The sequence below is a fragment of the Electrona antarctica genome (assembly GCF_951216825.1).
Source record: "Electrona antarctica genome assembly, chromosome: 1".
NCBI classification, from domain to species: Eukaryota; Metazoa; Chordata; class Actinopteri; order Myctophiformes; family Myctophidae; genus Electrona; species Electrona antarctica.
This window is the reverse complement of record NC_136806.1, coordinates 56,559,512-56,587,195: the sequence shown is the minus strand read 5'-3', so window position 1 is coordinate 56,587,195 and position 27,684 is coordinate 56,559,512. Positions and strand designations below refer to the sequence as shown.

At 42.8% G+C, this 27,684-nt stretch overlaps 1 protein-coding gene across 1 annotated transcript in view; it reads left to right on the top strand.

The window, feature by feature from the left end:
• Nucleotides 1-245: 245 nt before the first annotated feature.
• The window catches only part of LOC306921897 (transmembrane anterior posterior transformation protein 1 homolog), a 32,645-nt gene continuing 5,206 nt past the window's right edge, over nucleotides 246-27,684 (top strand). The window contains exons 1-13 of the mRNA XM_079499202.1: nucleotides 246-565; nucleotides 2,507-2,637; nucleotides 5,738-5,856; nucleotides 13,344-13,506; nucleotides 13,711-13,846; nucleotides 14,214-14,311; nucleotides 15,363-15,432; nucleotides 17,160-17,240; nucleotides 20,332-20,441; nucleotides 21,850-21,909; nucleotides 22,032-22,100; nucleotides 23,585-23,661; nucleotides 24,767-24,933. Coding sequence (XP_079355328.1) covers nucleotides 310-565; nucleotides 2,507-2,637; nucleotides 5,738-5,856; nucleotides 13,344-13,506; nucleotides 13,711-13,846; nucleotides 14,214-14,311; nucleotides 15,363-15,432; nucleotides 17,160-17,240; nucleotides 20,332-20,441; nucleotides 21,850-21,909; nucleotides 22,032-22,100; nucleotides 23,585-23,661; nucleotides 24,767-24,933 — 1,537 coding nt within the window. The 5' untranslated portion in view covers nucleotides 246-309. The remainder of the gene's footprint in view (nucleotides 566-2,506; nucleotides 2,638-5,737; nucleotides 5,857-13,343; nucleotides 13,507-13,710; nucleotides 13,847-14,213; nucleotides 14,312-15,362; nucleotides 15,433-17,159; nucleotides 17,241-20,331; nucleotides 20,442-21,849; nucleotides 21,910-22,031; nucleotides 22,101-23,584; nucleotides 23,662-24,766; nucleotides 24,934-27,684) is intronic.

Genomic DNA, 27,684 nt, shown 5'->3' with positions numbered 1-27,684 from the left:
GCCCATCACTGCACTATGAGCTTGTAGATCTGCAAAAAAATAAAATAAAAAAATGTCTAAATGACTAAATGTGTGCAAATCTTTGAACAAAAATAATTATAATACAATCTTAATAATTAAACTAAAATCTCTGGTGTGTGTGTGTGTGTGTGTGTGGTTTCAGGGGACCCTGCAGACTTTTTTTTTATTATTTTTTTTATCTTTGGCCTCTGTGATGACGTTGCACTACACTACAGTGAGGCGGTTGACGCGGCGGCAGGAGCAGCAGCAGCAGCACCTCTCCTCTCCAGTCTCCACCACCGAGTGAAGATGGCGGACCCACCACCGGGGACGACAGAAGAGCTGTCAGACGAGAAGAAAGAGACCGGCGACGTCGTTGACGACAAGAAGAGACGCAGCAGCAGCAGCAACAATAAGAAGCAGCGACCATGGCGGGACGACGTGTCCGGCACCAAGTCGAGGAAAGCGGGCGGCGGCGGCAGAGGAGGAGCGCCGCGGTTGCCCGAGACGCTGGGATTCTACGACATAAAACATGCCGTCAGAGGAGAGCCACTGGATCACTCAGGTAAACAACGTTCTCCCCCCTCTCTCTGAGGTCAAATGATCTCCTTTTAGCTCGCTTGTCCCGGGGCTATAGCTATACGGGAGTCAATGTTATATATGATATAGTAAAATAAATGTGGGTTAAGTGTAGCTACAAGATACACAGGACAAATGTGTAATAAACATTAATACCAAGGCTCTTTGCCACTCGGCTGTCAACGTGTTGTTTACACTTCAGTTTGGAGAGTTTTAGACTGATATCAGTTCGCTCTCTAGCCAGCCCCAGGTTGCAAGATCCGGTCTTAGAGCGGATACGGAAGAGGGGCTCTGTGCGCGGGATTTACCTAGAATTTACCGGATGCAGTAGGCGGGGCTGTGGACCGGATCTCGCCACTGAGCGGGAAACGGAACAAGCCGGCTTTCCAGTTTCCACAGCTACTGCAGTCTGGTCTTTGAGGAGGAAAGCCTGGTGAAAAGCATGTTATGTTATCTTATCCAGACAGTCCGACCACGTCGATGCATGCTTGCCAAAAAGAACAGATCTACATCGTGGGCATGTGGATCTCCCAATGTCTACAACGTGTGTTGTTATAGGGGGGGGGGGGGGGGGTATAAACTAAAGCGGCGACATGCAATATCGAGCGAAAAGGAAGGATCGGGAGACTGGATCTGTTCCAGTTCACCGCAGTAGTAAAGTTACAGTCTACAGAGTGAGGGTACACAGTACACATTGGGCCGCTTTACCAAGTTCATACCAGGCACTGGCAGGCCAAGCGGAAATGATTCCCATGTGGTGGGGTCATTCCAGGTGAAAGATAGCTCTGGTCCATAGCCCTATAATGATTAATTCTGCCTTGCTTTGGCTATATGAGCCAGACAGAGCTGAAAGAGTGACACAGAAGCCAATATACTTTAATGTATTACCACATTTTATTATAATCCAATTTAGTGGTATCACTGTAGATATTAGTTACATTTTGAAAAGTTAAAATGCATTGGGATGGAGAAAGAGAAAACCGTGTGTGCTAGTAGAAATCCTTGAAAATGCATACATTTACATATTTTGTAAGGTCGGGAATGTGCTTGATCTTTGAATAAAGTGTTTGAAAATCAGTGCTGTTAATTATTTAATTGTGGAGGATGTACAAACCGGGTCCACATGAACACACTTAAAATGTAGTATTAGTATAGGCTATTGTGTTCACACACTGTACAAATCTGACATTGTGTGGAAGAAAAACTGACCCACCTTGAAAAGTACCTGAAACAGAGTTGGAAATACACTCCTGGACACCTGAACAATGATTGTAAATGGTAAAAATGGTTAATGGTCCATTTATATAGCACCTTTAGCCAAGGCGCTTTACATAGATTCTGCATTACATTCACCCATTCACACACACATTCATACACCGATGGCGGCGGAAACCACGCAAGGCACCAACCAGCACATCAGGAGCAATTAGGGGTTTTGCTCAAGGACACTTTGACACTAACTCTGGGGGAGCCCGGGTTCGAACTGGCAACCTTGTGGTATACCATCTGGCCACTCTACCCCTGACCCACTGCCGCCCCACAAAAAAAGCACACATTTTCACGAGTTTAACAAATTCAAACCATTTTTCAAAAATGAATTTTGTGAATGAAAAGAAAAATAATCAAAGGAAGTCCCTAAATTAGAAAACAAATGTTTAATACGTCTTGAAAATAGCATATCTGCAGCAAGCTTGCAGCGCAGGCAGCGCAAGCTTCAGATTGTAGATCTGCTATTTTCACCAGTGTGAATCCCAGCAAACATCTTATTTCTCTTTTGGGTCTTGAGCGACAAAGTTTGGGAACCACTGGTGTGTGTGTGTGTGTGTGTGTGTCTGTGGTGTGTGTGTGTGTGTGTGTGTGAGAGAATGATGGCGACAAAGGGCCTTGTGGTGACAGTGTGTTGTTATAATAAATGTTGTTGTTCCAGACCCTTCGCTGGGGCGCTTCATGTGTGCCGAGCTCACCAGAGATTACTTCCTGGAGCACAACGAGGCAAAGTACACAGAGCGCCGTGAGAGAGTGTACACGTGCATGCGGATTCCAAAGGAGCTGGAGAAGGTATATACTGTACATCACATACAGCTGTAAAATCTGGATTTCTTTACGGTACGGTCACGGTGCACCGTAAAAAAATAAAACCGAGATCGGGACATCACACGCAGTGGTGGAAAAAGTACTCAGTTGTTTTACTTAACCCATTTAGGCCTGACCTCGACATTATTTCTAAATCCTCCAGTTTTCTGAAATAAATATTTTCACGATTTTTCAAAAATAGCAGACCTACAAGCTAGCTAAATTATAACAATGTCGGCATCAAAATGTACTTTAAGTACTAAAAGTAAAAGTATTCATATTGCAGAATGTCCCATTTCATAAAATGTGTAGAAAATCTATTGAATAGCCGATCTACTAGCTCTCAATGCGTCCAATCTACTAGCTCTCAATGCTGTGCGACGCATTGAGAGCTTGTAGATCGGCTATTTTCAAATGGCCGTAATGTATAGGGTTGAAGTGGTTAATGTATGTTTTCTAATCAAAATTTAAATCTTCAAAGTAACTAATGTTTTCAAATAATTGTAGTGAAGTAAAAGTACAATTTTTGTCTTCGAGATGTAGTGGAGTAGAAGAAAAAGTATTGGAAATTGGAAATACTCAAGTAAAGTACAAATACCTCAAAATTGTACTTAAGTACAGTACTTAAGTAAAAGTACTTAGTTACTTTCCACCACTGCATCACAGTCTTGCTTCTGTGTACAGCGAATCTCAACCTGTGTTTTTATTAAAATAACATTCTCTAAAAATGTAACACAGCCCCCCCCCCCCCATCAGACGGCTACCGTGTGGTCAGGATGGGTGGGCCGCGAATGCTTTTGAGATTTTTCAAGTGGACCCTGATTCAGAAAAGGTTGAGAACCACTGTTCCAAGTACAAGAAAGTGTTGCATGGTAAATAAAATAAACCTTTATCTCTATTCTTAAAATAAAAAAAAGAATGATATTACACAGTAGAGAGAGACAGGAAACAGAAGAGACGGGGAGTGACACGCAGCAAAGGTTGTCAGGCTTGGGGAATTGAACCTGTGAGTCGCTGTCAGGCTGATTAGAGCCTCTATGTGGTATGCGCCTTAACCGCTAGGCCAGCGGTGCCCTTTGGACTCTTTATCTCTCAATCTGTCTTTTTCTATCGGACCCTCACATGCACATACTGTATGTCACGTGCACATACTGTATGCCATGTGCACATACCGTGTGTATGTGACGCACATACAGTATCACGGCTCTCTCATTATCAATGTTCCAACCTCAAAGGTCACTTCACGGACATTATAGCTTGCCACTTACCTATAACTGCACCAGTCCAGATAACACCACCAGGCACAAACACTTCACACTATCCATACAATTCTACAGTGTGCAGAATTCTCTCATCACATTTTGATCATGTATTATGCTGATTTATGTTATGAATTTGAAAACATTTTTTGAAAAATCTTGTGTTTATTATGTTGATTAAAAAAAAAAAAAAGCTTCTCTTCTGGGATGTCTCTCTGGAACAAAACAATTCAGATCCGGGTCCGTGGCCAAATGCATATCTCTTTTGAGGGTCCTTTGAACTGGGAGTTCTCAAACTCTGCCCGAACCCGACCAGGCCCGACCCGACGTTTTAGGGCTGGGCTGGGCCTAAAATGTATGCTAATCAGTAGGGCCGGGCCTCGGGCTCCATGAAAAGAAAATATATATATTGAATTTGTTAATTAAAAAAATCACACCCATGTGAACTGAGTGGTGCAACTCCCCTCTCCCCCTAAAGCCCCCCCCCCCTCTCTCTCTCTCTCTCTCTCATTAGCAGGCAACAGTGCAGCACTATCTCTCTCTCTGTTTCTGGCACAACAGCGCCACTTTTGCCCCTACTGCTACTCATAGTCACATAGGTTAATGTCACATAGGTTAACACGGACATTGCTGTTCCTTGGAGTGGTTGCACCACTCAATAATAGTTCTGTTCTGTCTGTGTATTTATCTATTATGACGATGGTGCTGACCGTTACCGGTACCGACCCGGCGTTTTAGGGCCGGGTCGGGCCTAAAATCTATGCTAATTAGTCAGGCCGGGCCGGGCCTCGGGCCTGATCAGTTAGGGCCGGGCCAACATTTTCGGGCCCGATGAGAGCTCTAATTACGACCACCACTCCGACTACGTGTCTTCTGTGTGCGGTTAGGGGTAGAGCTATAGGGTTAGTATTGAGTGCGTCAGAATGGCAGTGCATTGGAATGCCGGTGTGTAACCAGTTTGAACTACTGGTTTAGAAGGCATTCGTAGAATCAGCCTCAAGTCTTAACTTACCCTGAGGCAGATTCTACAAGATCTTAAATAGCAGATGGTTGTGCCGCTTTGTGAGCTAAGTTAGCTCGTAGATCTCCTATTTTTGACAAGCTTCAATCTAAAATGACACAGAAGCGTTCCCGGCTTTTAATTGGTTAATGTAATGACTCAATCGCGTGCGGGTGTTGCTTGCCCAAAAAAACGAACATATCTACAAGGTCACGTCATCGAGATGTAACAAGATGTGCTAACTTAACTACTAGTACAACTTAAGGCAAGTTCCTCATCTAGCTGCTCGTTTGTTCGACGTGGAGATCAGTGTTTTTTTTTGCAGCAAATTTCTATTTTCAGTCATAGTCTCTTGAACAGCTTTCACTTAGTTTTAGTCACATTTTAGTCACCTGGAATTTATTAGTCTAGTTTTAGTCGACTAAATATCACAAGATTTTAGTCGACTAAATCTACAGGTGATTTAGTTGACTAAAATGTATTTTGGCGGGCCTTGATGCCGTCGTAATGACTGATGTTACACTTCAGTCACAACTGCGCTGCGACGCGTTGTGAGCTTGTAGATCGGCTATTTTCAGCATGCAACCACGTGTAAAATGACTTATACTGGATCTCTTCCCTTTATATTTAGTTTTAGTGATCATAGCTTAGTCTTCATTTTGTTTCCGTTTAGTTTTCGTCAGTGGAAAAAAGGTAGTCGACGAACGGTTTTCGTCATGGTTTTAGTCGACGAAAACAACACTGCGTGGAGAGATGTGGTGTACATTATTATGTATCCTGGCTGATGGTCTTCTTTGATGTGGGGCAACGTGTTGTTTGTTTCCAGCTGATGATCTTTGGCTTCTTCCTGTGCGTGGACGCCTTCCTCTACGTGTTCACCCTGCTGCCCCTGAGGGTGCTGCTGGCCCTGCTCCGCCTGCTGACCCTGCCCTGCTGCGGCGTCCGGTAGGGATTTAAGCAACTAGTCCACTATTCAACTAGTAAATCCACTAGTCGACCGTGTTGGTACTACTTGACTAGTTGATGAGATCAGCTATATTATAGTTATAGTCACCGTTATGTACACAGTTTAATTTTTTTTACATAATAGGTACGGTATTAAACGGTAACAGGTACGGTCGCCCCAATTCCATCTCGCCCCAGCTTTTTTCCGCCGACCTCACGCCGACAGCTCGGTGCGGCGGTTCTTATATTCTTTATTTTGTTTTACTGAGAATAAGGTTAGAAATAAGTTTAGGGTAAGGCATAGTTTTACTGGGGTTAAGTTTAGGAATAGGGTTAGGTTTAGGTTAAGGTTAGGAATAAGGTTAGGTTTAGGCATAGTTTTACTGGTGTTAAGTTTAGGAATAGGGTTAGGTTTAGGCATAGTTTTACTGAGGTTAAGGTTAGGAATAAGGTTAGGTTTAACCGTTTAAGCATAATTTACTTAGATTACTTTAGGAATACCAGGTCGGCCCAGGCGGTGGCGTAACCGTCTGGGCACCCGACTGGTAATCCAGTCGCAGTGTGCCGCGGGTTCGACTCCCGAGCCCGACACGGCCTTTACTGCATGTCTTCCCCCATCTCTCTCCCGTTTCCTGTCAGCCTACTGTCTGTCCCTTCAAAAACCAATAAAAGGCGTAAGCCGCAAAAAAATATCTTAAAAAAAAAAGGAATACCAGGTCACACTGTTCCGCCGGCTGTACGCCCGGGGCGAGTTGGTAAAGGGACGAGATGTTTTGTATTCAGTTAAACAACTAGTCGACTAGTAAACTAGGCAACTAGTCAACTAGTAAAAACTAGCGTCAGGTTGGACACCACACACACACACGGACACACACACGGACACATGCACACAGCCACAACTTATCAATACAAGCCATAGATCAGTGAACAGACACCTATATTGTAATGAGACACAAGTCTATTACAGTGTAAAGGTCCCTGCACACGGAGCACGTTTTTCTGATTTTTAGCGGCGTTTCTCCATCGGTTTTCCGAAAAACGCGTCCAGTGTGCAACCACCTTTAGTGTTGTTTTCGTCGACTAATACTATGACTACCTTTCTTTTTTCACTGACAAAAACTAAATAAAAACTAACCCATGATGACTAAAACTATGACTCAATATACTGACAATTCCCTCAACAAATAAAATCTAGACTAAAATGTTAGGAAGGGACTAGTGGACAAGACATCCAGTATAAGTCATTTTACACTTGGTTGCATGCTGAAAGTTAAAGTGGGACTAATTTCCAATCTCACTAATTGAGTTGAACGTCTCATATCTTTTATTAAGATGCGTTTAGAGAGAGGGAGAGTTAAACAGCTACCAGCCAGGTGTATGTCCTTGTCCAGTCCACGCCCCTTCCCTCCCCCCTCTTTAACTGCAGCCTTGTTCACTTTTACTATCCCTCCTTTCTTCCTTTTGCTTCCCAACGCCGCAGGGCACACACGTGCCCCTACTGCAGAAGAAGCAGGTACTGTATGATCGTGCAAAAAACATCGCTGCTGCTGCTGCACACATCCTCCATGTCACAGTCTCAGCAGCCACCACCCATCTCCACTTGATTGTTTGTTGACATCCGCTGTCTGACTGGCACTCTCTTTGGTTGTTGAAGCAAGAGTGGCCATGTTGGTTTCAAATGGCGCCAACCGTCAGGGTTTCTTTATTTAAATTCCTTTCCATGGTAGATAATGTTTCGCTTATAGTTCATAAAATGACATGCCTACCCCACCCACCATGGAAGTTAGAAGCACATTTGGAGCAGTTCACGGGCTGGGGCTTATAGGTTCCTTGCTTTGAGGGCATCTTGATGGTAGTTGTTCAGGTGACAGGAAGAGAGTGCTACCTACCTACCCTCCCCCTTTCCCAAACCCCGATTTCTTTTTCCCCAAGTCGATCTGGGAATTGGAACCAGCAACCTTCCTTCCCCTAACACTGTTCTGTATCACAAGTCCAAGTTTGAAGTTTCCTCCCCTCCTCTGTTCTCTTCTAGATCTTAAAGGCTAGAAATGCAGAGCAATCTGAATGACACACACACAGTGACATAGCTGACTGCACGGTATCGTGCAGCACCTGTGAGGAACTGATAAGGTAGCTCATTGCGAGCAGGTGTCCCCTGCTTTGCTCAGGCTACATTAACTGAGTGTGTGTGCGTGCGTGCGTGCGTGTGTGCGTGCGTGCGTGCGTGGCTACATTAACTGAGTGCGTGCGTGCGTGCGTGCGTGCGTGCGTGCGTGCGTGCGTGCGTGCGCGCGCGCGTTTGAGATGCAGATGCTGTGTGGGCAGATGGCTTTGCTCTCATTGCCTCCAGTTGAACTAATGTGTGCCCTTTTCACAAAAGCAGTGAGGCTAATATTAGCCAATTGCAAGACATCTTTTGAGAAACGCGTGATTTTGTTAAGCGTTCCTCGCGCCTGGTTTCATTTTTAGTTCAGTGTTGTCTTGTCCGGCGTTGAGATTTTAAATGTAACCATGTCTGCTGTTTTATTAGAAAAGACAACGGAAAGCAGGTAGAGATTTGATGAAATATGACTGGAGCTGGGGTGCACAGTGCACACATGGTTGGTTGAGTCACTAGTAGAAAAGTGTTCAGATTATTGCAGCACCTTTAAAGACATGCTCAATATAGTTATCAATACATCATTTAGTTCTAAAACAATATGTATTTTTAGCGGCAGGTTTTACAGGATTGTTTGGTCAACTCAGGGCATCACCATTCACCACGTTGTTCCAAAACAACATATCTCAAAAGCTACAGGCTGGATTGCCTTGGAAGGTTCTGTGCACCTTCAATTTATGATCCCCAGAGGATGGCCACAAAAAAAAGCCAAAATGTCCACTTTGTCCAGTTCTCAAAATCTACTGCGCAGATTTCCATGAATCACGCTTGCTTTGGTCATTAATGCTCAGTAGAAAATAATCACTAAAGCACAAATATTATTTCCAATTTTTTCCATTATTTCGTAAGGATGGTTTTCTGCCCCATTCGAGCAAAGTGGCACATGCACCGCAGAGAGCTCTGCAGTAGTGATTTCAACGCAAGTCACGCAAGTTTGTTTAATACATAGTCAGATTTTTCTTCATTGTTTTATCCTTGATTGGTTTATCCAGCCTGTATGATTTGTAGATTTTGTGCCGTCAAAATTGACTTAACATAATGGAGAAAAACATACTGATTTTGTGCATCTATCATGGGTGTATTACCTTAATTATTTGACACAAGTTTGCATTCATATCGAGACCTTGGTAGGACGAAAGCCCTATGTTGGAAACTAATTTCCACCAAAGCCGGATTTTCAGGGGGGTGAATTCCTTTGAATTCACGTCTGTGAATTCCATCAGAGACCATCAGTGCCCCACTGCCCATACCCTATGTGGGGTTGGCAAAAGGGCCTTTCTGTGTGGAGTTTGCATGTTCTCCCCGTGTCCCCTAGGGTAGGTACCCACTACCCTCACAAAAAACATGCAGTAGTCCTGGTATCTAAACTACCTCCCCTTGGCCAGCCGGGGGCGCCTGATGGAGGGGAAAGGAACTGGTCGGAATGGAAATGAACTGGTCGGAATAACGTGATCCTTCCACGCGCTACGTCCGGCCGAGGAAACTCCCCGCTGTCATGTGAAAAGAAGTGGCTTGGGCGCTCATGCACTGAAGGAAGCATGAGGTCAGTCCGTTGCTCTCCCCAGGTTGGCGGAGGGAGTCTAGAGCCCAGGATTACATTAGCTAATTGACACTGGGTGAAAAAATGGGTTACAAAATTGTGGGATAAGAAGTATAAGACAAATATGTAATGGACTGTTACTAGTGGGGATTTTAGTTTAGACTCACATTCTTGTGCCTAATATGTTTCTATGCTGAATGAAAGTATGTCGTCGGACGTCACAGTAAATTATGTTCTCGTGCTGTTCTATTTTCTAAATACCGGTAGATTAGAAATGTTACAGAGAAAATGTAATAACATGTGTGGGAACTGGGAAGGCTATACATATTGAATGCTTTTTTTTTTCAATGCTTTGTGACGTCTCACAATGTATTTGGTAAACAGAAAAAGACACTTGACTTTGTGGTTGGTTGGTTGGTTGGTACTTGGTATAGTAGATGTCTGGTGTACCCCAGCCTGAGCTTTGAGGCTGTGTTGACGTACTGGTGTGGTTTTGCTTTCTGAGCCTTGGTGCTGAATGGCCGCAGTATTCTGTGGGTCGACTGGTGGTCGACTGGCTCATTGTGCTGCATGTCTATTGCCTGCCAGGGCAGCTGGACCACAAGCTATCTCACCTTTTTTAAAGTTTTTATTTCATTCATTGTCTCACTCCCTTCATCACTGTCTAACTTTTTCCCCACTGTCCCCCAGTCTCTTTTATTCTGTCTCTCTGACTTTCTGCTTCTCGTTATAGAAATTAGATTAAGTGTAGGAACCTGAATCAACTCTCTGTTGAGAAAACTCCTCTAAATTGAGGGTGTCTCCAGACTTGGCCACTAGATGGAGCCCTAGCATCAGGAACATAATGCAGACTCAGTGCAGTCGCTAAAGCTTAAAAAAAGGAATTGGGCCCAATGGGCCCAGGTCGAGTGTTCCCATTGCACAAGACAGTACTGTTCACTTGTACTGACCCTACTGTGGTGCAGTATTAACACAGTCGGAGTTATCATTAAAATCATAATAATACTGAACCGTGTGTGGTTGTTTTGTAACCCTAACTGTAATCTTATCTCACTGATCTTATGCCTTGTGAACGCACAGATTGTTGGTTGTGTTTCACTCATCTCCAATTCTCACACACACACACACACACACACACACACACACACACACACACACACACACACACACACACACACACACACACACACACACAGTCACACACAGCTCGTTGCTTGACTGCACACTGATTCCAAAGCCAGAAACACTTTATTAGGTCAATTTACACATCTTGCTGAGCTCAAGTCCCTCTCTTTTTTTCCCTCCTCAGCCCAGAGCCGTGAGTGTGTTGCTAGCTACTAAAAATACCCCAGATAATATCTACACCTTCCAGCTCTCCTTTCCCAACAGCAGATTGTTCAGTCGACCTGACACTAGATTCTACGAAATGTCTCTAAAAAAAAAACCCCTATGTTTCTATGTCAGTGGTGCTCAACAATTTCATGTCAAGGAGCCCCAGAGTTATCTGTATTTGGCCGTGGACCCCCATCTGAAAATATGTAGTTCCAGGGACCTCCCCCAGAAGCAAAGATTTGAGTTAAAAACGTTCGCTCTGAAAGAATATATATTCAAAGATTTGCGCCACATTTTCACGATTTAAAAAAAATAGCAGACCTACAAACTCGTAGCGCGGCACTTGGTGCCGCGCTATGAGCTTGTAGATCTGCTATTTTTCAATAGCTAAAGTATAACATAATGCTTAAAACACAAAGGGGTTCCCGCACAAAATGGGTTAAAGCATGACTTCTTTTTTTCCCTCTTGTGTTTTTAGCTAGATTATTTGTAAGGGATATGAACATTTCGCTGTGAAGCCAGACTTAACCAACAGCTACCGTAAGTTACATCTCAGAGTGCAGTCACCCCTTTTTTGTGTGCATTTATCTCGTATTCTAACTGCAGGCAACAGTTTTTTTTTCCTTCTCAAATGCTAAGCAGTAGAACGAAATCTCCAGTGTCCCTACGCCAAGTTTTCAGCATTCTTATTCTTTTCTGATGGCTTGAAAGGGAGGGAAAAAATAATTCCTCTTGGTGCATAAAGGCAGCATTTTGCTTGCAGTAAAAGAAAGTTAATTTTTGGCTGCATCTGTAGGAGAGAGGTAGCTTTTCGAGTAGTTGGTTGTCATGTTTTTTTTTTGTACTTTAGTCCACTAAGTAGGTCAAAGCCTAGTCTACCGGATGTTAGGGCCGGCCGATATGGACCAAATCAAATATCTCACTCAAATCACGATATACTGTATTTGACCAAATACATTTATCAATGTTGTGGCGGGAATGACAATTGGTTTCACAAGATGACATTTACTTAACCCATTCTGAATGGGAACCCCATTTGGTGTTTTAAGCATTATGTTAAACTTTGGCTATTGAAAATTAGCAGATCTACAAGCTCATAGCGTTAGTTGCTATACTGTACATGGCAACAACAACCCAAAAATGGTTTCCTGTCTTGAACGCGACACGTCTTGAACGTTAACCCCAAAATGGTTCCCGTCCTTTTTACCAAATAACTTCAAATATGCAAAGAAATGACTGACACAACTTTTATATACTTTTTGAAGTCGTGGAATTAAGCGGTCTACGAGCTCACAACGTCTCGCATTGCATTGGAAATGTTCTGAAAATGTATGAAAAATCGCAAATAATTGCGATTAGGGCGATTTATGTAGGCTAGTATTAACCCCATTGTAACTGGGAAAGCACATGTGTCATTTCTGATGCCACATTAGAATGTGCTGCCATGTGGCTGATGGTAACGTCCCACCCTGTTAGTGGTACGTTCGCAAACATCATAAATATTAGTCAGACATCTAGTTCAGTGGTTCCACACTGACCCACATTTCTGCAGCGACCGACCGCGATGTCGGGGACTTAAAACACGTAATATTCATTGTATCAAAGGGGTTCCTGTCAGATTAACTTTGTGTGGCCCACTTTTTTTCCCGCTCTTTCCAACCAACCGAGCTCTGAGGATTTGGCCTCCGTTCCTTTTGGCTGTGCACCCTCTATAAATCCGTCAGTGTCATTTTATTTCCATTGCTTATGAACATGGCATGTTTTCCTCCCATTTCATATTCCCCCCCCCCCCCCCCCCCAACAACATGAGAAGACTTTCATTCCAAATGACATAAGTGTGGTGGTTTAATTAAACCACAGAGGGGGATGGGTTCGTGTGTGCGTGTCTGCGCGTGTGCGCGCCTGAGCCCTGTGTGTGCGCGCGTGTATGCGAGGATGTCTGTTTTCATGCATGTATCTGCATGTTGCGCCCGCTCCAATAACTCTGTATGCACTCAACCATTTTGTGAATAATAATGATGGGAGGGTATGACTGTATGACCTGCGTATGCATTTACATGCATACGCTAATTATCCTGTATGTGTGGTTTTATGTGTAAGTATGCATGTTGTGGTGGGCATGGATGCATACACTGTCTGTGTGTGACTTAGGGCATTAAGCAAAAATCCACTAGTCGACCTTGTTGGGACTAGTTGATACGTTTTTTTTTTTTTTGATTTTGTAGGCCTCAAGATCAGATAGTTATAGTCACCAATGTACACAGTTCTTAAATGTACAAATATTTGATCTTGAGGCCTAAAAAATATTTTTCTTAAAATTTGAGTCAACTAGTACCAACAAGGTCGACTAGTGGATTGTTTTTTTGTTTTTCTTACATAATTGGTTAGTTAAACAACTAGTCGACTAGTAAACTAGGCAACTAGTAAAAATGTGTGTGTGTTCCTCCGTGTCCCCAGCGGCTCGCGGCTCCTGCAGCCCGCCCAGGTGTGTGACCTGCTGAAGGGGCTGATCCTGGTGCTGTGCTACTCCATGATGCACTACGTGGACTACTCCATGATGTACCACATCATCAGGGGACAGTCGGTCATCAAGCTCTACATCATTTACAACATGCTGGAGGTATGCACGCACACACACACACACACACACACACACACTAGTGTTGTTTTCGTCAACTAATAAATATATTGACAATTTTGTCAACTAAAAACTAGACTAAAATGTTAGGAAGGGACTATAGTGGACAAGAGATCCAGTAAAAGTCATTTTACACTTGGTTGCATGAACCATTTACGCTTGGTTGTTGGCCTCTCGCTCGTCCAGGTGGCGGACCGCCTCTTCTCCTCGTTCGGCCAGGACATCTTGGACGCCCTCTACTGGACGGCCACGGAACCCAAAGAGAGGAAGAGGGACAGCATCGGAGTCATCCCTCACTTCCTCATGGCGGTCTCCTACGTCTGTATCCTTCTCTGTCTGTGTGTGTGTGTGTGTGTGTGTGTGAGTGTGTGTACAAGCCTTGTAGATCTGCTATTTTTCAACAGCTAAAGTATAACTTAAAACACCAAAAGGGGTTCCCGCCCAGAATGGGTTAAGATGTCTTCCCGCCCATGAACCCCGGGTTCGAATCTCGGACCTGGGTTTGAGTCCAGTGTCTATTGCAGGAGGCGGGTGTTGCTTTCCAAGAAGATAATGTGCGACACACATTATTCATTAAATGCAGATGTGTTCTTTTTTTTGGGCTAAGTAACACTATTGTATTGCGGTCGTACAATTCTTTTTTTTTGCTCGTCTGTCTCTGTTGGTTTCCTGAGTTGTGCGTTTCTCAGTCCTCCACGCCATCCTCATCATGGTCCAAGCGTCAACGCTCAACGTAGCGTTCAACTCGCACAACAAGTCTCTGCTCACCATCATGATGTCCAACAATGTAAGCACATTATATGTACCGCAGTCCACCGCAATTATTATTATTTTTTTTTTTTCACATGCCTATAATGTTCTTATTTTAACCCATTTTGACCTGAGATCAGATTCTAAAATGTCTTCTACATCCTGACAGTTTTCTGAAAAAGCTATGTTTCTATGTCAGTCGTTCTTCGATCTTTCAAAAATAGCAGACCTACAAGCTTGTAGATCTGCTATTTTTCAATAGCTAAAGCATAACATAATGCTAACACCAAAAGGGGTTCCCGCCCAAAATGGGTTAATCATAAGGCCCAAATTACTGAATGGCAGTCTCCAGGTGGTGTTCAGAATATGACACTGATTTGCTTTGACACTGACAGTATGTATGGAACATTAGGGGCTCCATTTTCGTCACCGCTAAACCCCTTATTCCTAAACTTTTTTTTTTTTTTTTTTTTTACTATTTTGAACATTTTTGAATAGTTCATCTAGCCAATCTACATTGACACGTTGTGAGCTTGTAGACTGGCCATTTTAACTATTCATAAATGTTTTGCTAAAATAGTAAAAAGAGAAAAAAAGGGGCAAAAAGGTTTAGGGATATAAGGGGTTTAGCGGTGACGAAAACGGGGCCCTAGGAGTCCACAAGGACCGTGGTTCTCAAAAGCTTTATTCAATCGACAGTGAACACGTAGAAGCGTGTTGATACATCATTTTTGTTTCAACAATAACTACTGTTTGATTGATTGATTGAAAATTTTATTAACAGTTTGCAGAATTACAGTACATTTCAAGCACAAACTCAATACAAAGGCTGTTAACTGTGAGTGCACAGGGTCCACCATGTTCAATTCATCAAAATTATTATTATTATGCAAAGTCAGTTGCCACAACACGGTACATTTGTAAATAGTTTGCAAATGCGGCTACAAAACTCCGTTGGTAGCACGCTAATGCGATGTTCCTGTAGCAGCTGTGCTGTTGCTTTTGTCTTTCTTTCTTTTTAATCAAATTCTCTGCCTAATATACATTGCTTTGGTTTTTCCCCTCTTCGTCTGCTTCCCTCCATGCAGTTTGTGGAAATCAAAGGAAGTGTGTTCAAGAAGTTTGAGAAAAACAATCTCTTCCAGATGTCCAACAGTGGTGAGACAATCCATGTTGAATGATCTATACCGAAAAACGGCTATATCTGATAAATAAGCTTGATTGCGACCGCACGTCACCTTAGTCACCTTATTATATCAACTTATTATGTCAGTTGTCAACGTGTTGTCAGTTGCACTCTGACAACACGTTGCTTTGTGATGTTTCGATCAGCAGGTTCGATCAGCAAAATAAATGTCTTTTTGGGGGTTTTGGGGTCTTTTCTGCCTTTTATTGATAGTATACAGTCGAGTGTAGGCTAGGTGGGACAGGAAACGGCGAGAGAGACGCAGGGAGTGACACGCAGCAAAGCTTGTTGGGATCGGGATTCAAACCCGCGACACGCATTAGATCCTGTAATGTGGTACTATGCGCCTGGACCGCTAGGCCAGCATCTCTCACTGTTTTGAGTGCTCCCTATAGGACAATGGACATTTGCTTATTGGGTCCAAAATTATTTCCGAGTTTTGCTGACATTTCCCCCCAAATGAGATTTGATTGATTGTAGTCTAGGACAGGATTTGGACCATCGGCTGTGTTTCACGTGCAGTAACATTGCAATGGCTTTGGCAGGAATTTATGATTGAGCCTTTTCATCTCACCATTTCTGAGTTAATTGCAAACCTCCCCAGCTCCATCAATGGGATTTTTTTCTTCTTGACCCATTTAGACGGGAGGACGATTCTACAAATGTCTTCTAAATCCTGGCAAAACCCTGTGTTTCTATGTCAGTCGTTCTCAAACATTTTCATGTCAAGGACTCCAAAAATGATATAATTGGCCACCGACCCCCATCTGAAAATTGTTGTTCCAGGAACCTCTTAGAAGCAAAGAGTTGAGTTAAAAATGTTAAGAATATACAGTATATTCAAAGATTTGAGTCACATTTTCAAGATTTTTCAAAAATAGCAGACCTACAAGCTCGTAGCGCGGCACTCGGTGCCGCGCTATGAGCTTGTAGATCTGCTATTTTTAAATCTCTAAAGCATAACATAATGCTTAAAACGCCAAAAAGGGTTCCCGCCCAAAATGGAAAAATGGGTTAAAGGAGGCTGGTAGATGGAAGGAAATGGCTAATGATGATTAGAACACATCTCTGCTGTTACTGGTAAATAATAACTTCTGCGACAGAGTAACATTATTCAGCCTTGAGGCACAGCAGACCAGCATTACACTCCTAGACCAGCACAATGTAAAACCAAGCTAAAAGCTTCAGAAAGGATTAGATGTGGAAAAATGCATGTTTGGCTTCTGATTTAATGCGTTTTATATTAGGTTTTATGTTGCTAATTATGTAAAGCACTTTGTAACCTTGTTTTATGAAGTGCTTTATGAATAAAGTTTATTATTATTATCGTAACAATCCATCATCCAACATGTCATCCTACATTTTACAAGCTGAAAATCCATGCCCTTCCTTTTGCAAAGTCGCACCACCACTCGTCACAGTGCTTTGTAACGTTTTTAACTCAAATCTTTGCTTCTGGGGGGGTCCCTGGAACATATTTTGAGATGGGGGGTCGGTGGCCAATTACATATAATTCTGGGGCTCCTTGACATGAAAATGTTTGAGAACGACTAACAAAAGAAACATGGTTTTTTTTCAGAAAACTGTCAACATTTAGAAGACTTTTTTTTTTAAATTTCAACGTCGGGCCTAAATGGCTTAATATCCTCTGAAGGCATGTCTAATTTCCTGATCATATCACTGATGTATTTTTTGACAGACATCAAGGAGCGGTTCACCAACTACGTCCTGCTGCTCATTGTCTGCCTGCGGAACATGGAGCAGTTCTCGTGGAACCCAGGTAACACTCTAACATTGTGTGATATGTGCCGTACTATATACTGTAGACCAGTGTTGTTTTTGGCAGCAAATTTTTGTTTTAGTCGTAGTCTTCTTGAATAGTTTCCACGTAGTTTTAGTCACCCGGAATGTATTAGTGTAAAGTCTAGTTTTAGCCGACTAAATGTCATGAGACTAAATCTACAGTTGATTGGCCTGGGCCGTGTCTCAGCGGGCCAGGCACCTTGGCCGGTAAAGCCACGAAAAGCCACACAAAAAAATCTACAGTTGATTTAAATTTCATTTTGGAGGGCCTTGATGCCGTCGTAATGGCTGTTTTAACACTTGCTGAAAATAGCCGATCTACAAGCTCACAAGCTTGTAGATCTGCTATTTTCAGCATGCAACCAAGTGTAAAATTATCTCTTCTCTACTGGGTCCCTAACTAACATTTTAGTCTAGTTTTTATTTGATGAAAATGTCAGTATATTTAGTCTTAGCTTTAGTCGTCTTAGCTTTAGTTTCCATTTAGTTTTCGTCAAAAAAGGTAGTCGACGAACACTTTTCGTCATAGTAATAGTGGACGAAAACAACACTGCTGTAGATCCACTGTGCTGTTGCTTAGCCTCATCATGTCCTCCTGAAAGCTTGGGGGAACCTTCACGGCATCGCTCTGCCGAAAGAGGACTTGCCTGGACAAAATGGGAGTTTCACTCTCTTTTCAGCTAGCAGACAGGTTACCAAGGAGTGGAGGAGGAGGGGTAACTATTTGGCAGAGAGACCAGAGCTTTTCAGTTCAGGTGCTTTAATATCCATTATACAACAGGTCGTTTCGAGGAAGCAATCTGATTGGTTGAAACAGAAGGGTACTGCAGGTTTTCTTTTTACCCGTACCATTTCACTTAACCCATTTAGGCCTGACGTCGAAATAAAAAAAATAATCTTCTAAATCCTGACAGTTTTCTGAAATACCTATGTTTCTGTATCAGTGGTGCTCAATATTTCATGTCAAGGACCCCAACAATTATATGTAATCGGCCACCGACCCCCCCCCCCCCCCCCCCATCTGAAAATATGTTATTCCAGGAACCCCTCGGAAGCAAAGATTTGAGTTAAAAACGTTCGCTCTGAAAGAATATATATATTCAAAGATTTGTGCTGCATTTGCACTATTTTTCAAAAATAGCCGACCTACAAGCTCAGTTCTGCTATTTTTCAATATCTAAAGTATAACCAAACCAACACCAAAAGGGGTCCGTTCCCACCCAAAATGGGTTAAGGCCTCAACATTTGGTTGGCACAAGAAAATGAAAACGTATAAACAGCTGTGCTGAGTGGGCTCTTTTGTGCTGCCGTCTGCATGAGGCTGCTGCGACCCCCGTAATGCCTTTTCTATAACGAGTGAACGAAAGAGGATGATGCAAGGAGACCCGGGTGTGTCAGCGTACAGACGCTGATGACAGCCCCTGTGAACAGTCGGCTCCACATGCCATGTCTCCCAGACAGAAAAGAAACACTAGTAGACAGACCTGGCCCGTCCAAAGCAATCACAAAGACTGTCTGGAAGGTTCGTATTACTGACAGTGGCAGCTATTGGAGGGGTGAGGAACCTCTGCAATGGATTTATTTATTATATATTATTATATATATAGAGATACCGATTCTGATACCCATATCTTAGATACAGAGTACCGATCCGATAATTGCGACAAGCTCCATATATATCGGCTAATGGGCATCCTTTTCAAATAAACAAATCCGTTCCAAAGCGCCAGCGCTCGCCCAGCAGTCTGCCGTCACCCAGGCGGATATGTTGATCTGACCCCCCCCCATTCCAAAGCGCCAGCGCTCGCCCAGCAGTCTGCCGTCACCCAGGCGGATATGTTGATCTGACCCCCCCCATTCCAAAGCGCCAGCGCTCGCCCAGCAGTCTGCTGTCACCCAGGCGGAAACACAAAAAGCCCCTATAATGTCTCACTACAGATAAGTTATTTGATGACTTCCGACTTCTTGTAGTGGCACATTAAAAGAGAGAATTTACTAAAATTATGTTCCCTCTGGCGATGAAGTCAAAAGTGCAGCAGCGGTTGAGCGCAGCAGAAAAAAAAGTGAGCCGTAAATAATGGTTTTACAATAATCTTGTCAATGTCTGACCTCAGCACAGAAAGCTGCCGACACACAGACAGACCTGGCCTGATCTCACATCAACCTCTCTGCCCTCAGCATTGCCAACAACTGAATATATGGCCACCCATAAATCCCCCTGTATCACCTTGCTCGATGCACCCTCTGCAAAGTCACAAGACTTATCACTCCCTTGCCACCATGGATATCGGAGAACTCGCCAGTTTACCAACTCGCCGCATCTAAAATTCGTCATCAATGTCTTCATCGTTATGCTAAGATGCTGTCTTCATCAGTGTAGTATGTCAAACCCACAGCTGTTATAGTTCATTTCCAAAGTGATCAAATTATCTTGTGCAATTAAATGGTCAGCTAGATGATGACAAAAAGTTGAGTATGTGAATACCAATGATAAGTAGGCCTACCAATTCAGGATATTGTTTACTAATGAAATACATTGTGTCAGTACTTTGGTGTTTAAACTTTAGCATTCCTACTTCATCTAGTACTACTATCCTCTCTCTCTCTCTCTCTCTCTCTCTCTCTCAAATGCAATTTAAATGAAGGTGAAGTAAAACTAAAATGCACTACACCGCGGTGAGTCGGAAAACTGGCGAGTTCTCCCGATACCCCCCCCCCCCAAATAAATTATTCCAGGTACGTTTCGGACTATAAACCACACAAGCTCAATCATAATCCAACCTGTTTTACAGCAAATTCCTTGGAACCGTGCGGGACATTTGACAGTTTATCACCCTTTTTAAAAACAGTCATGTTCTTCCATTCCCACCGTTAAGAAGTGATGATATATCTCTGCACGAAAAGCTGCTACTCGGTTCAGGGTCACTAATGGTGATAAATTAACATTTCATCCCTTTGCTGATAAAAGAGAATTGCCTGTTCTGCCCTCCCCCCACCCCCCTTTAAGACATTGTTTCTTAAATGCACACACCATCAATGTACCTCTTTTCTTTTTTCTCTCTCTCCAGACCACCTATGGGTTTTGGTCCCCGACTTCTGCATGGTGGTCATCTCTGAAGTCATCGTGGACATCATCAAACACGCCTTCATCACCAAGTTCAACGACATCACCGCCGATGTAAGGATGCCGAGATGAAGTGAATAAGGGCCTTTCTCGGCCCCACCCCTCTCCAGTTGTTTATATTGTGTTTTAGTTTCCAAGATGGCTGCAGCACCAGGAGGGGGTGGGGCGGAGGTGAGCGGGCGGGGTCGACATATGCACTTAAATAACTAAAGCATAACATAATGCTTAAAACACCAAAAATGGTTCCCCAAAATGGGTTAACCAGTAAAAACACATTGAGACGGAGTCTCTTTTACAAGTGTGAACTGGCCAAGAGGCTACTTGTACTGTGTATATATGGCCACTCATTCCCACATGTCAAGATCTTCCGGCATTTTGGATGGCAGCTTCCCTCGTGGCTGAACCCCACGACAAGACTGACACAACTCTGGATAGGCAACCTGGCCTGCCGGAGATCTGCACTCTTGAGGACCGAACTGTTCGTTTTAAATAATTCCCCCTCCCCCAGTTGTTTGGTTAGTAGCCTAGTGCATTCAAATGTTCACACTTCCTGGAATGTAGGGGAAATTTGCCACCAACTGCCTGCCAAATATGCTCTTGACTCGGCGATGGCAGTAACTGACTGACTGATCTCTGTAAAATGAAAAATCTATTTAGATCTTATCACACTGACAACAATCCAGTTGTCACTGAATGATTGTGTTTGCAATAGACGGAAAGCAAAGGACAAGTGTCAAGGAGGGAAGTGAATATAGAGTATACCTAAGGCAAGGGCATGTTAGAGCACCTACAAGCTCGCAACGTTGTATATGGGAGACGGCTGTGATTTACACGATGGAGTGGGTTACACAAGATACTACTTGAGATTCAGACAAGAAACGCATGTCGTGATTGAAGTGTGTGGGTTGAACAACACTCTTCACTTCCAAAGGATTAGTTTCTGCTGTTGGCTGTCTGTCACTTGATTTCATGGCGGCTTAAGCAGCAAATAGTGTTTTGGGGTTTAGTCTGAAATCCACACATGGCCATGTCCAATCCATGCTTCTCTTTAGTGTACCATAACATGTTTTGCACTATTGTCTTTTTTTTGTGTGCAAAATGTGATGTTATGGTGGAGGAACTAAAGCCTTAGTCCACCGCTTTTTTACCTCTAGACCAATTCTCTTTGCCTAAAGCCCTAACTACACCAAAAGGGTCAAGACGGTTTTAGTATTGTCCCTGCGGTGTGATATGTCCTGTTGCACGTTGACCCACGTTGACCCTAGTGATTCAACGCATGGAATTCAAGGGCCCCAAACCACCCCAAAGGGTCGAGACGGTTTTAGTGTTAACTCCTTGCAACCGTTTGGACCCAAGGAGTTGCATGGTGACCCTTTGGTGTGGTTAGGGCTTTAAAACCAGCCTGATGAACTCTACAAACATTAACAAGGTTTTCTCTCTCGCTCTCTCTCTCTCTCTCCAGGTGTACAGTGAGTACAGAGCTAGCTTGGCCTTCGAGCTCGTCAGCAGTCGACAGAAGAACGTAGGCACCTGTTCTGTTTTTGTCCATATCACAGTCCTTTATAACCAGCCTTTTATACTTGTTCAGGGTTAATACAGTAAGTTTGAGGAATAGTGTGTTTCTGTGCCTGTGTTTGTGCATAGGCCTGTACCGACTACAGTGACTCTGTGGCAAGACGAATGGGCTTCATCCCTCTGCCTTTAGCTGTTCTGGTAAGGGAGACTGCAAGCTGTCAACTGAAAACCGTTCACAGAACTGACAAAAAAACAAACTGTCAAAATGTCCATCTTTGTCGATGAAAATGTCCATCTTTGACATTTTTTTTCCATATAAGCCGAGTAGTTTGAGCGTCTATGAAGTCTACCCTTTTTTTAGCTTTGCCATTTTTTTAATCGTCTGGTTTTTATTTAATACATATATATATATATATATATGTTTTTGAATCTCAACCCTGACAAATAGCCCATTTAACTTTACTCTATATATATATTTCTCAACTAAACAAATATAGAAAACTAAACTAGCAAATCTACTTTATAAAAAAAAAAAAAAAATGCAAAACTATAATAGCCTTATCACAATATTGTATTGCTTATCAAGAGTGTGGCAAAGCTATGTCAGTAATGTCAAGACAGACGTAGGGGTAAAACTCTGGGGTACCTCTTAAAACCCATTCAAGCTCATAGCGCGGCACCGAGTGCCGCGCTATGAGCTTGTAGGTCTGCTATTTTTGAAAAATCGTGAAAAACCTTGTGTTTCTGTATCTGTGGTGCTCAATATTTCATGTCAAGGACCCCAAAAATTATATGTAATATGCCACCCCCCCCCCCATCTGAAAATATGTTGTTCCAGGGACCTCCCCAGAAGCAAAGATTTGAGTTAAAATGTTCACTCTGTAATAATATATATTCAAAGATTTGAGGCACATTTTCACAAATTTTCAAAAAATAGCAGACCTACAAGCTTGTAGATCTGCTATTTTTCAATAGCTAAAGTATAACATAATGCTTTAAAACACCAAAAGGGGTTCCCGCCCAAAATGGGCTAACGTGCGTCTACTTGCCAGCGACCAGAACCCCAGGGAAAGCCACATGTTGCCATGATGAACTCCCCGTTTAAACTTGCTCTTGATTGGCTGGCAAGCCTTGATGTACTGTAACTGCATGTAATGTTATGCCTTCAAATATGTATAGGGCTTTAAGCAACTAGTCGACTATTCAACTAGTCGACTAGTAAATCCACTAGTCGACCTTGTTGGTACTAGTTGACTAGTTCATAAGAAAAATAATGGTTTTTTCGATTCGATTTTGTAGGCCTCAAGATCAGGTAGATTATAGTTATAGTACATGTACACAGTTTTTAAATGTACCACTATTCATTTCCAAAAAAAAAAAAAACTAGGCAACTAGTCAACTAGTAAAAAGGACTAGAAGTGAATGCCCTAGGCCCAGACGGTGGCGTAACCGTCTGGGCACCCGACTGGTAATCCAGTCGCAGTGTGCCGCGGGTTCGACTCCCGAGCCCGACACGGCCTTTACTGCATGTCTTCCCCCATCTCTCTCCCGTTTCCTGTCAGCCTACCGTCTGTCCCTTCAAAAAACCAATAAAAGGCGTAAACCGCAAAAAAATATCTTTAAAAAGAAAAAAAAGAAGTGAATGCCCTAGTTATGTATTTCACTTTTGTGTGTTTTAACAGCTGATCCGTGTGGTGATGAGTTCGATCAAGGTTCAGGGAGCTCTGTCGTCAACGTGTGTCTTCCTCTTTTATCTCGGGTAAGACTAGTCTGGATTATTAATATGCTGTGGCTTCATTATACTGTGTGACGGGATGTAAATATGGTTATTTTTTATAGGACGGGGATGGGTACACACACACACAGCAGTTACACTAGCATGTCACCTTTTTTTCCTCTTTATTTACTGCACATGTTGTAATGAGCGTAACTTGTCCCATTGACAATGCCATTCAGTAGCAGCATCTACCACACACACACACACACACACACACACACACACCAGGCCTCCTCCAAACACAGCAGGGCTCCATTGGTGGGGATAAGGAGATCACAATCGCAACACATGTGGTCGAATGATTTAATTTCAGCCACAGAGCAGCTAGGCAGCAGCATCGACACAGATTGTTGGGAACTGAGTTTTCTTTTCTTTTTTACGGGCACAACATCTATAATTCAGCTTGTTCACCTCTAAATTCGGCATAAAGTATATTGGGTTTACAGTGGTTACAGTACCAGTAACTGCAAGAGAGGGGTCAGCCAAATCCGCCTAGTGGATAGTATTATTGTCCATTTATTTTGAACCTGTATCTTAACCCATTTAAGCCTGACCGAAATTAAAAAAAGTCTTCTAAATCCTGACAGTTTTCTGAAATACCCATGTTTCTATATCAGTGGTGCTCAATATTTCATGTCAAGGTAAGGACCCCAAAAATGATATGTAATTAGCCGCCAAACCTCCCCTGAAAATATGTAGTTCCAGGGACCCCCCCCCCCCCCCCCCGGGAAGCAACGATTTGAGTTAAAAATGTTTGCTCTGAAAGAATATAATTCAAAGGTTTGTGCCACATTTTTTCGACCTACAAGCTTTTGTACGTAGCAGATTTTGTAACGCATTTTGAGTATAAAATATGACATTTGGCGTCTTTTGGCCATAATACATTATTTAATTTGATTATTGTTTGTCATATCATATAATCATTTCTGCCGTGTGTGATTTTTTTTTGTTTGTTTATAAAGCCTAAAAGCCACGCAATGAAATCATTAATCGCAATTATTTGTATGGCAATTAATTGCCAATCGTAGAATGTCATCATTGTGACACAGCCCTATAACTCATGACCCTGGTCTCTTCGTCTATGCAGGCTGGTGGCTCTGAAGGTGCTGAACAGCATCGTGCTGCTGGGGAAGTCGTGCGTTTATGTCAAGAGAGCCCACATGGAGGACAAGCTGTTTGAAAGGCCCTCCAACTCGTCCTCCTCGGCCAAGAGTCCCAGTCGAACGGAAAAGACCAAAGGCCCTCCTCCCTCTGGTAAGCCATGGCATCTCTGCTTTCATTTATTTTATCCAGTGATGGTTTGCTGTGCACGGACTGCACACACATACGCAATATTAGAGATTTGACTTGACATTCTGGGTCCGTCTTCGTTATACGGTACGCACACGAACCAGGATGCCTCGAAAAAAAATGTATTGAGATATACATACAAATATTCTTGAGAAAAGTCTTTAATTAAAATGCTGGCGTGAATTATATCGAAGTTATTAATAAATCCTGGTGGCCAAACGGTAGCTTGTAAGCGACCGGTGTTACTCTATAGCTGTAAAGGAGGTTTGTTGTGTTCGCGTCGTTCGTAAGAATCGTAAATATGTGTATGTGTTGGACTTAAGACACACTTTAATTATACCCTTGGGTTGATATCAGAATCCTTTACAGTTGTATTGTGTTCTAATACTGATGCAGCTTAGCTGAGCGTCTATTAGTTCATGTGAGCTGCATGTTTTCTCTGTCACTGTTTATGATCGTCATCGTAATAAACTCCCCCTTGTTTACATAATATCCATGTGGTGGAACTGATCGCGCAGGACTTCTCGTTGTCGCTACGTGCTGTATACATTGTCCAGTACATAATGGCATAGTGCTTAGCTGTACATCTCTCAAGATGAATTGCATTGGAGGGACTCGAGGGAGGCAAATCTACAAGTCACGTTGCAATGTGCTGTGAGCTTTTATATCGGCTTGATGTGTCGGTTAATGACAGTGGTGGAAAGTAACTAAGTACTTTTACTTAAGTACAGTTTTTTACGTAGAAGTAAAGTTTTGAGGTATTTGCACTTTACTTGAGTATTTTCAATTTCCAGTACTTGTACTTCTACTCCACTACATCTCGGAGCCATCATTTGTACTTTTACTCCACTACAATTATTTGAAAACTTTAGTTACTAGTTACTTTGGAGATTTTAATTTTGATTAGAAAACATACAGTAACCACTTCAACCCTATACATTTCGGCCATTTGAACGCGACGCATTGTGAGCTTATAGATCAGCTATTTTCAATAGATTTTGAACACATTTTGAACTTGTGAAATGGGACATTCTGCAATATGAGTACTTTTACTTTTAGTACTTTAAATACATTTTCAATTCCGTACTTTTACTTGTAACGAAGTAGTTCTAAATAGCAGTATTGGCACTTTTACTTAAGTAAAACAATTGAGTACTTTTTCCACCACTGGTTAATGAGAAGTACAGTATGTACAGTACGCATGACCACCTGTTCCCTGCCGATGGAAGCAACATTAACACCATGGTGGCCCAGGACGGAGATCACCTTCAAGTTCATGGTCAAGTGCCAATCCTCGGTGTTGCACAACAGTGACACGTCATCGAAAATGTTCCCTGCCTGTTTAGCGGACGGAAACGAAAATGGGACAGTGTGACAGTGGCCGCGGCCATTTTGAAGATGCGCGCATCCACTTGCACTCTATGTGCTGCTTTCAATGCAGAAATCTCCAAATCGGCGCAATGAATGTCGTTTCGGCCCGACAACAACGATATGATATGTAACAACCACCTGAATTCATGTCTGCCACATGACATGGGGAACCAACCAATCATCATCTACTGCTCATGCAAAAGAGAATCCCCCCTGGCTATGGGATGGTTTAGGCTTGTGTTTCAGGCGTTGGCCTCACTCAGACCTTTACTGCATTGCTGTATGCTTGTTGGATGAATGTTGTGTAGTGTCGTGGCCGCCCCAATGCATTTCCAATGGGAGTCACATGGTTTGACACAACATTTGTGTTGTATGAGGGGGAGGGGCGCAGTCGAAACACAGCCGAAAGCCATACAACAGCTTGTAGTCCAAAATGTGGACTACAAACCATGTGACTGCCATTGGAAATGCATTGGGGCGGCCATGACACTACACAACATTCATCCAACAAGCATACAGCAATACAGTAAAGGTCTGAGTGAGGCCCTACTCTGCACCATAGACATATATAAAGGCTAGATGGCTCAAGGCGGAGTCTCTGACGTAGTTCACCATCTTGCTGCGGGGCTACAGTACAGTATGTTCTATGGCAGCTCAAACAAAAATAGTCATAACTCCCTCAAATCTTGACGGATTTACAAACGGGTTGGTTTATTACAAACGTCATCAACCTATGATTCAGGATGCTTATCTGCTTAATGTTTTATTTATTTGTGTTTTTCAGAACGTTTTTAACTAAAATCTTTGCTTCTGGGGAGGTCCCTGAAACAACATATTTTCAGATCTGGGTCGGCGGCCAATTACATATAATTTTGGGGTCCTCGACATGACATTTTGAGAACCACTGACATAGAAACACAGGGGTTTTTCAGAAAACTCATGATTTAGAAGACATTTGTCAGGCCTAAATGGGTTAAAACCAGTTTGAAAAACACTATTGATTGTAACAAATTGACATTAAGGAAAATTGAAATGATGAGGAATGTGTAGTTGCATGTAGAGAGGACGGAGAACACCCTCCCCTCCCGGCTTCCCCTCAGATATTTTTGTGCATAGCCAAGCCAGATTTGCCGTGAAGGAATCGAACCCCAGAAGCCACAGTGGTGCGCAGGAACTTTACCCCTATGCCACCCGGACATATATCAACAAAATTAACTGAATATATATATATATATACACAGTATAAATAGAAAATTCTAGAGGAAATGGAAAAAAACAGACATTGCAGGCCAACAGAGCGTCACATTATCTTTTGGGTTGCACAAAGAGCATATTTGCCCTCAG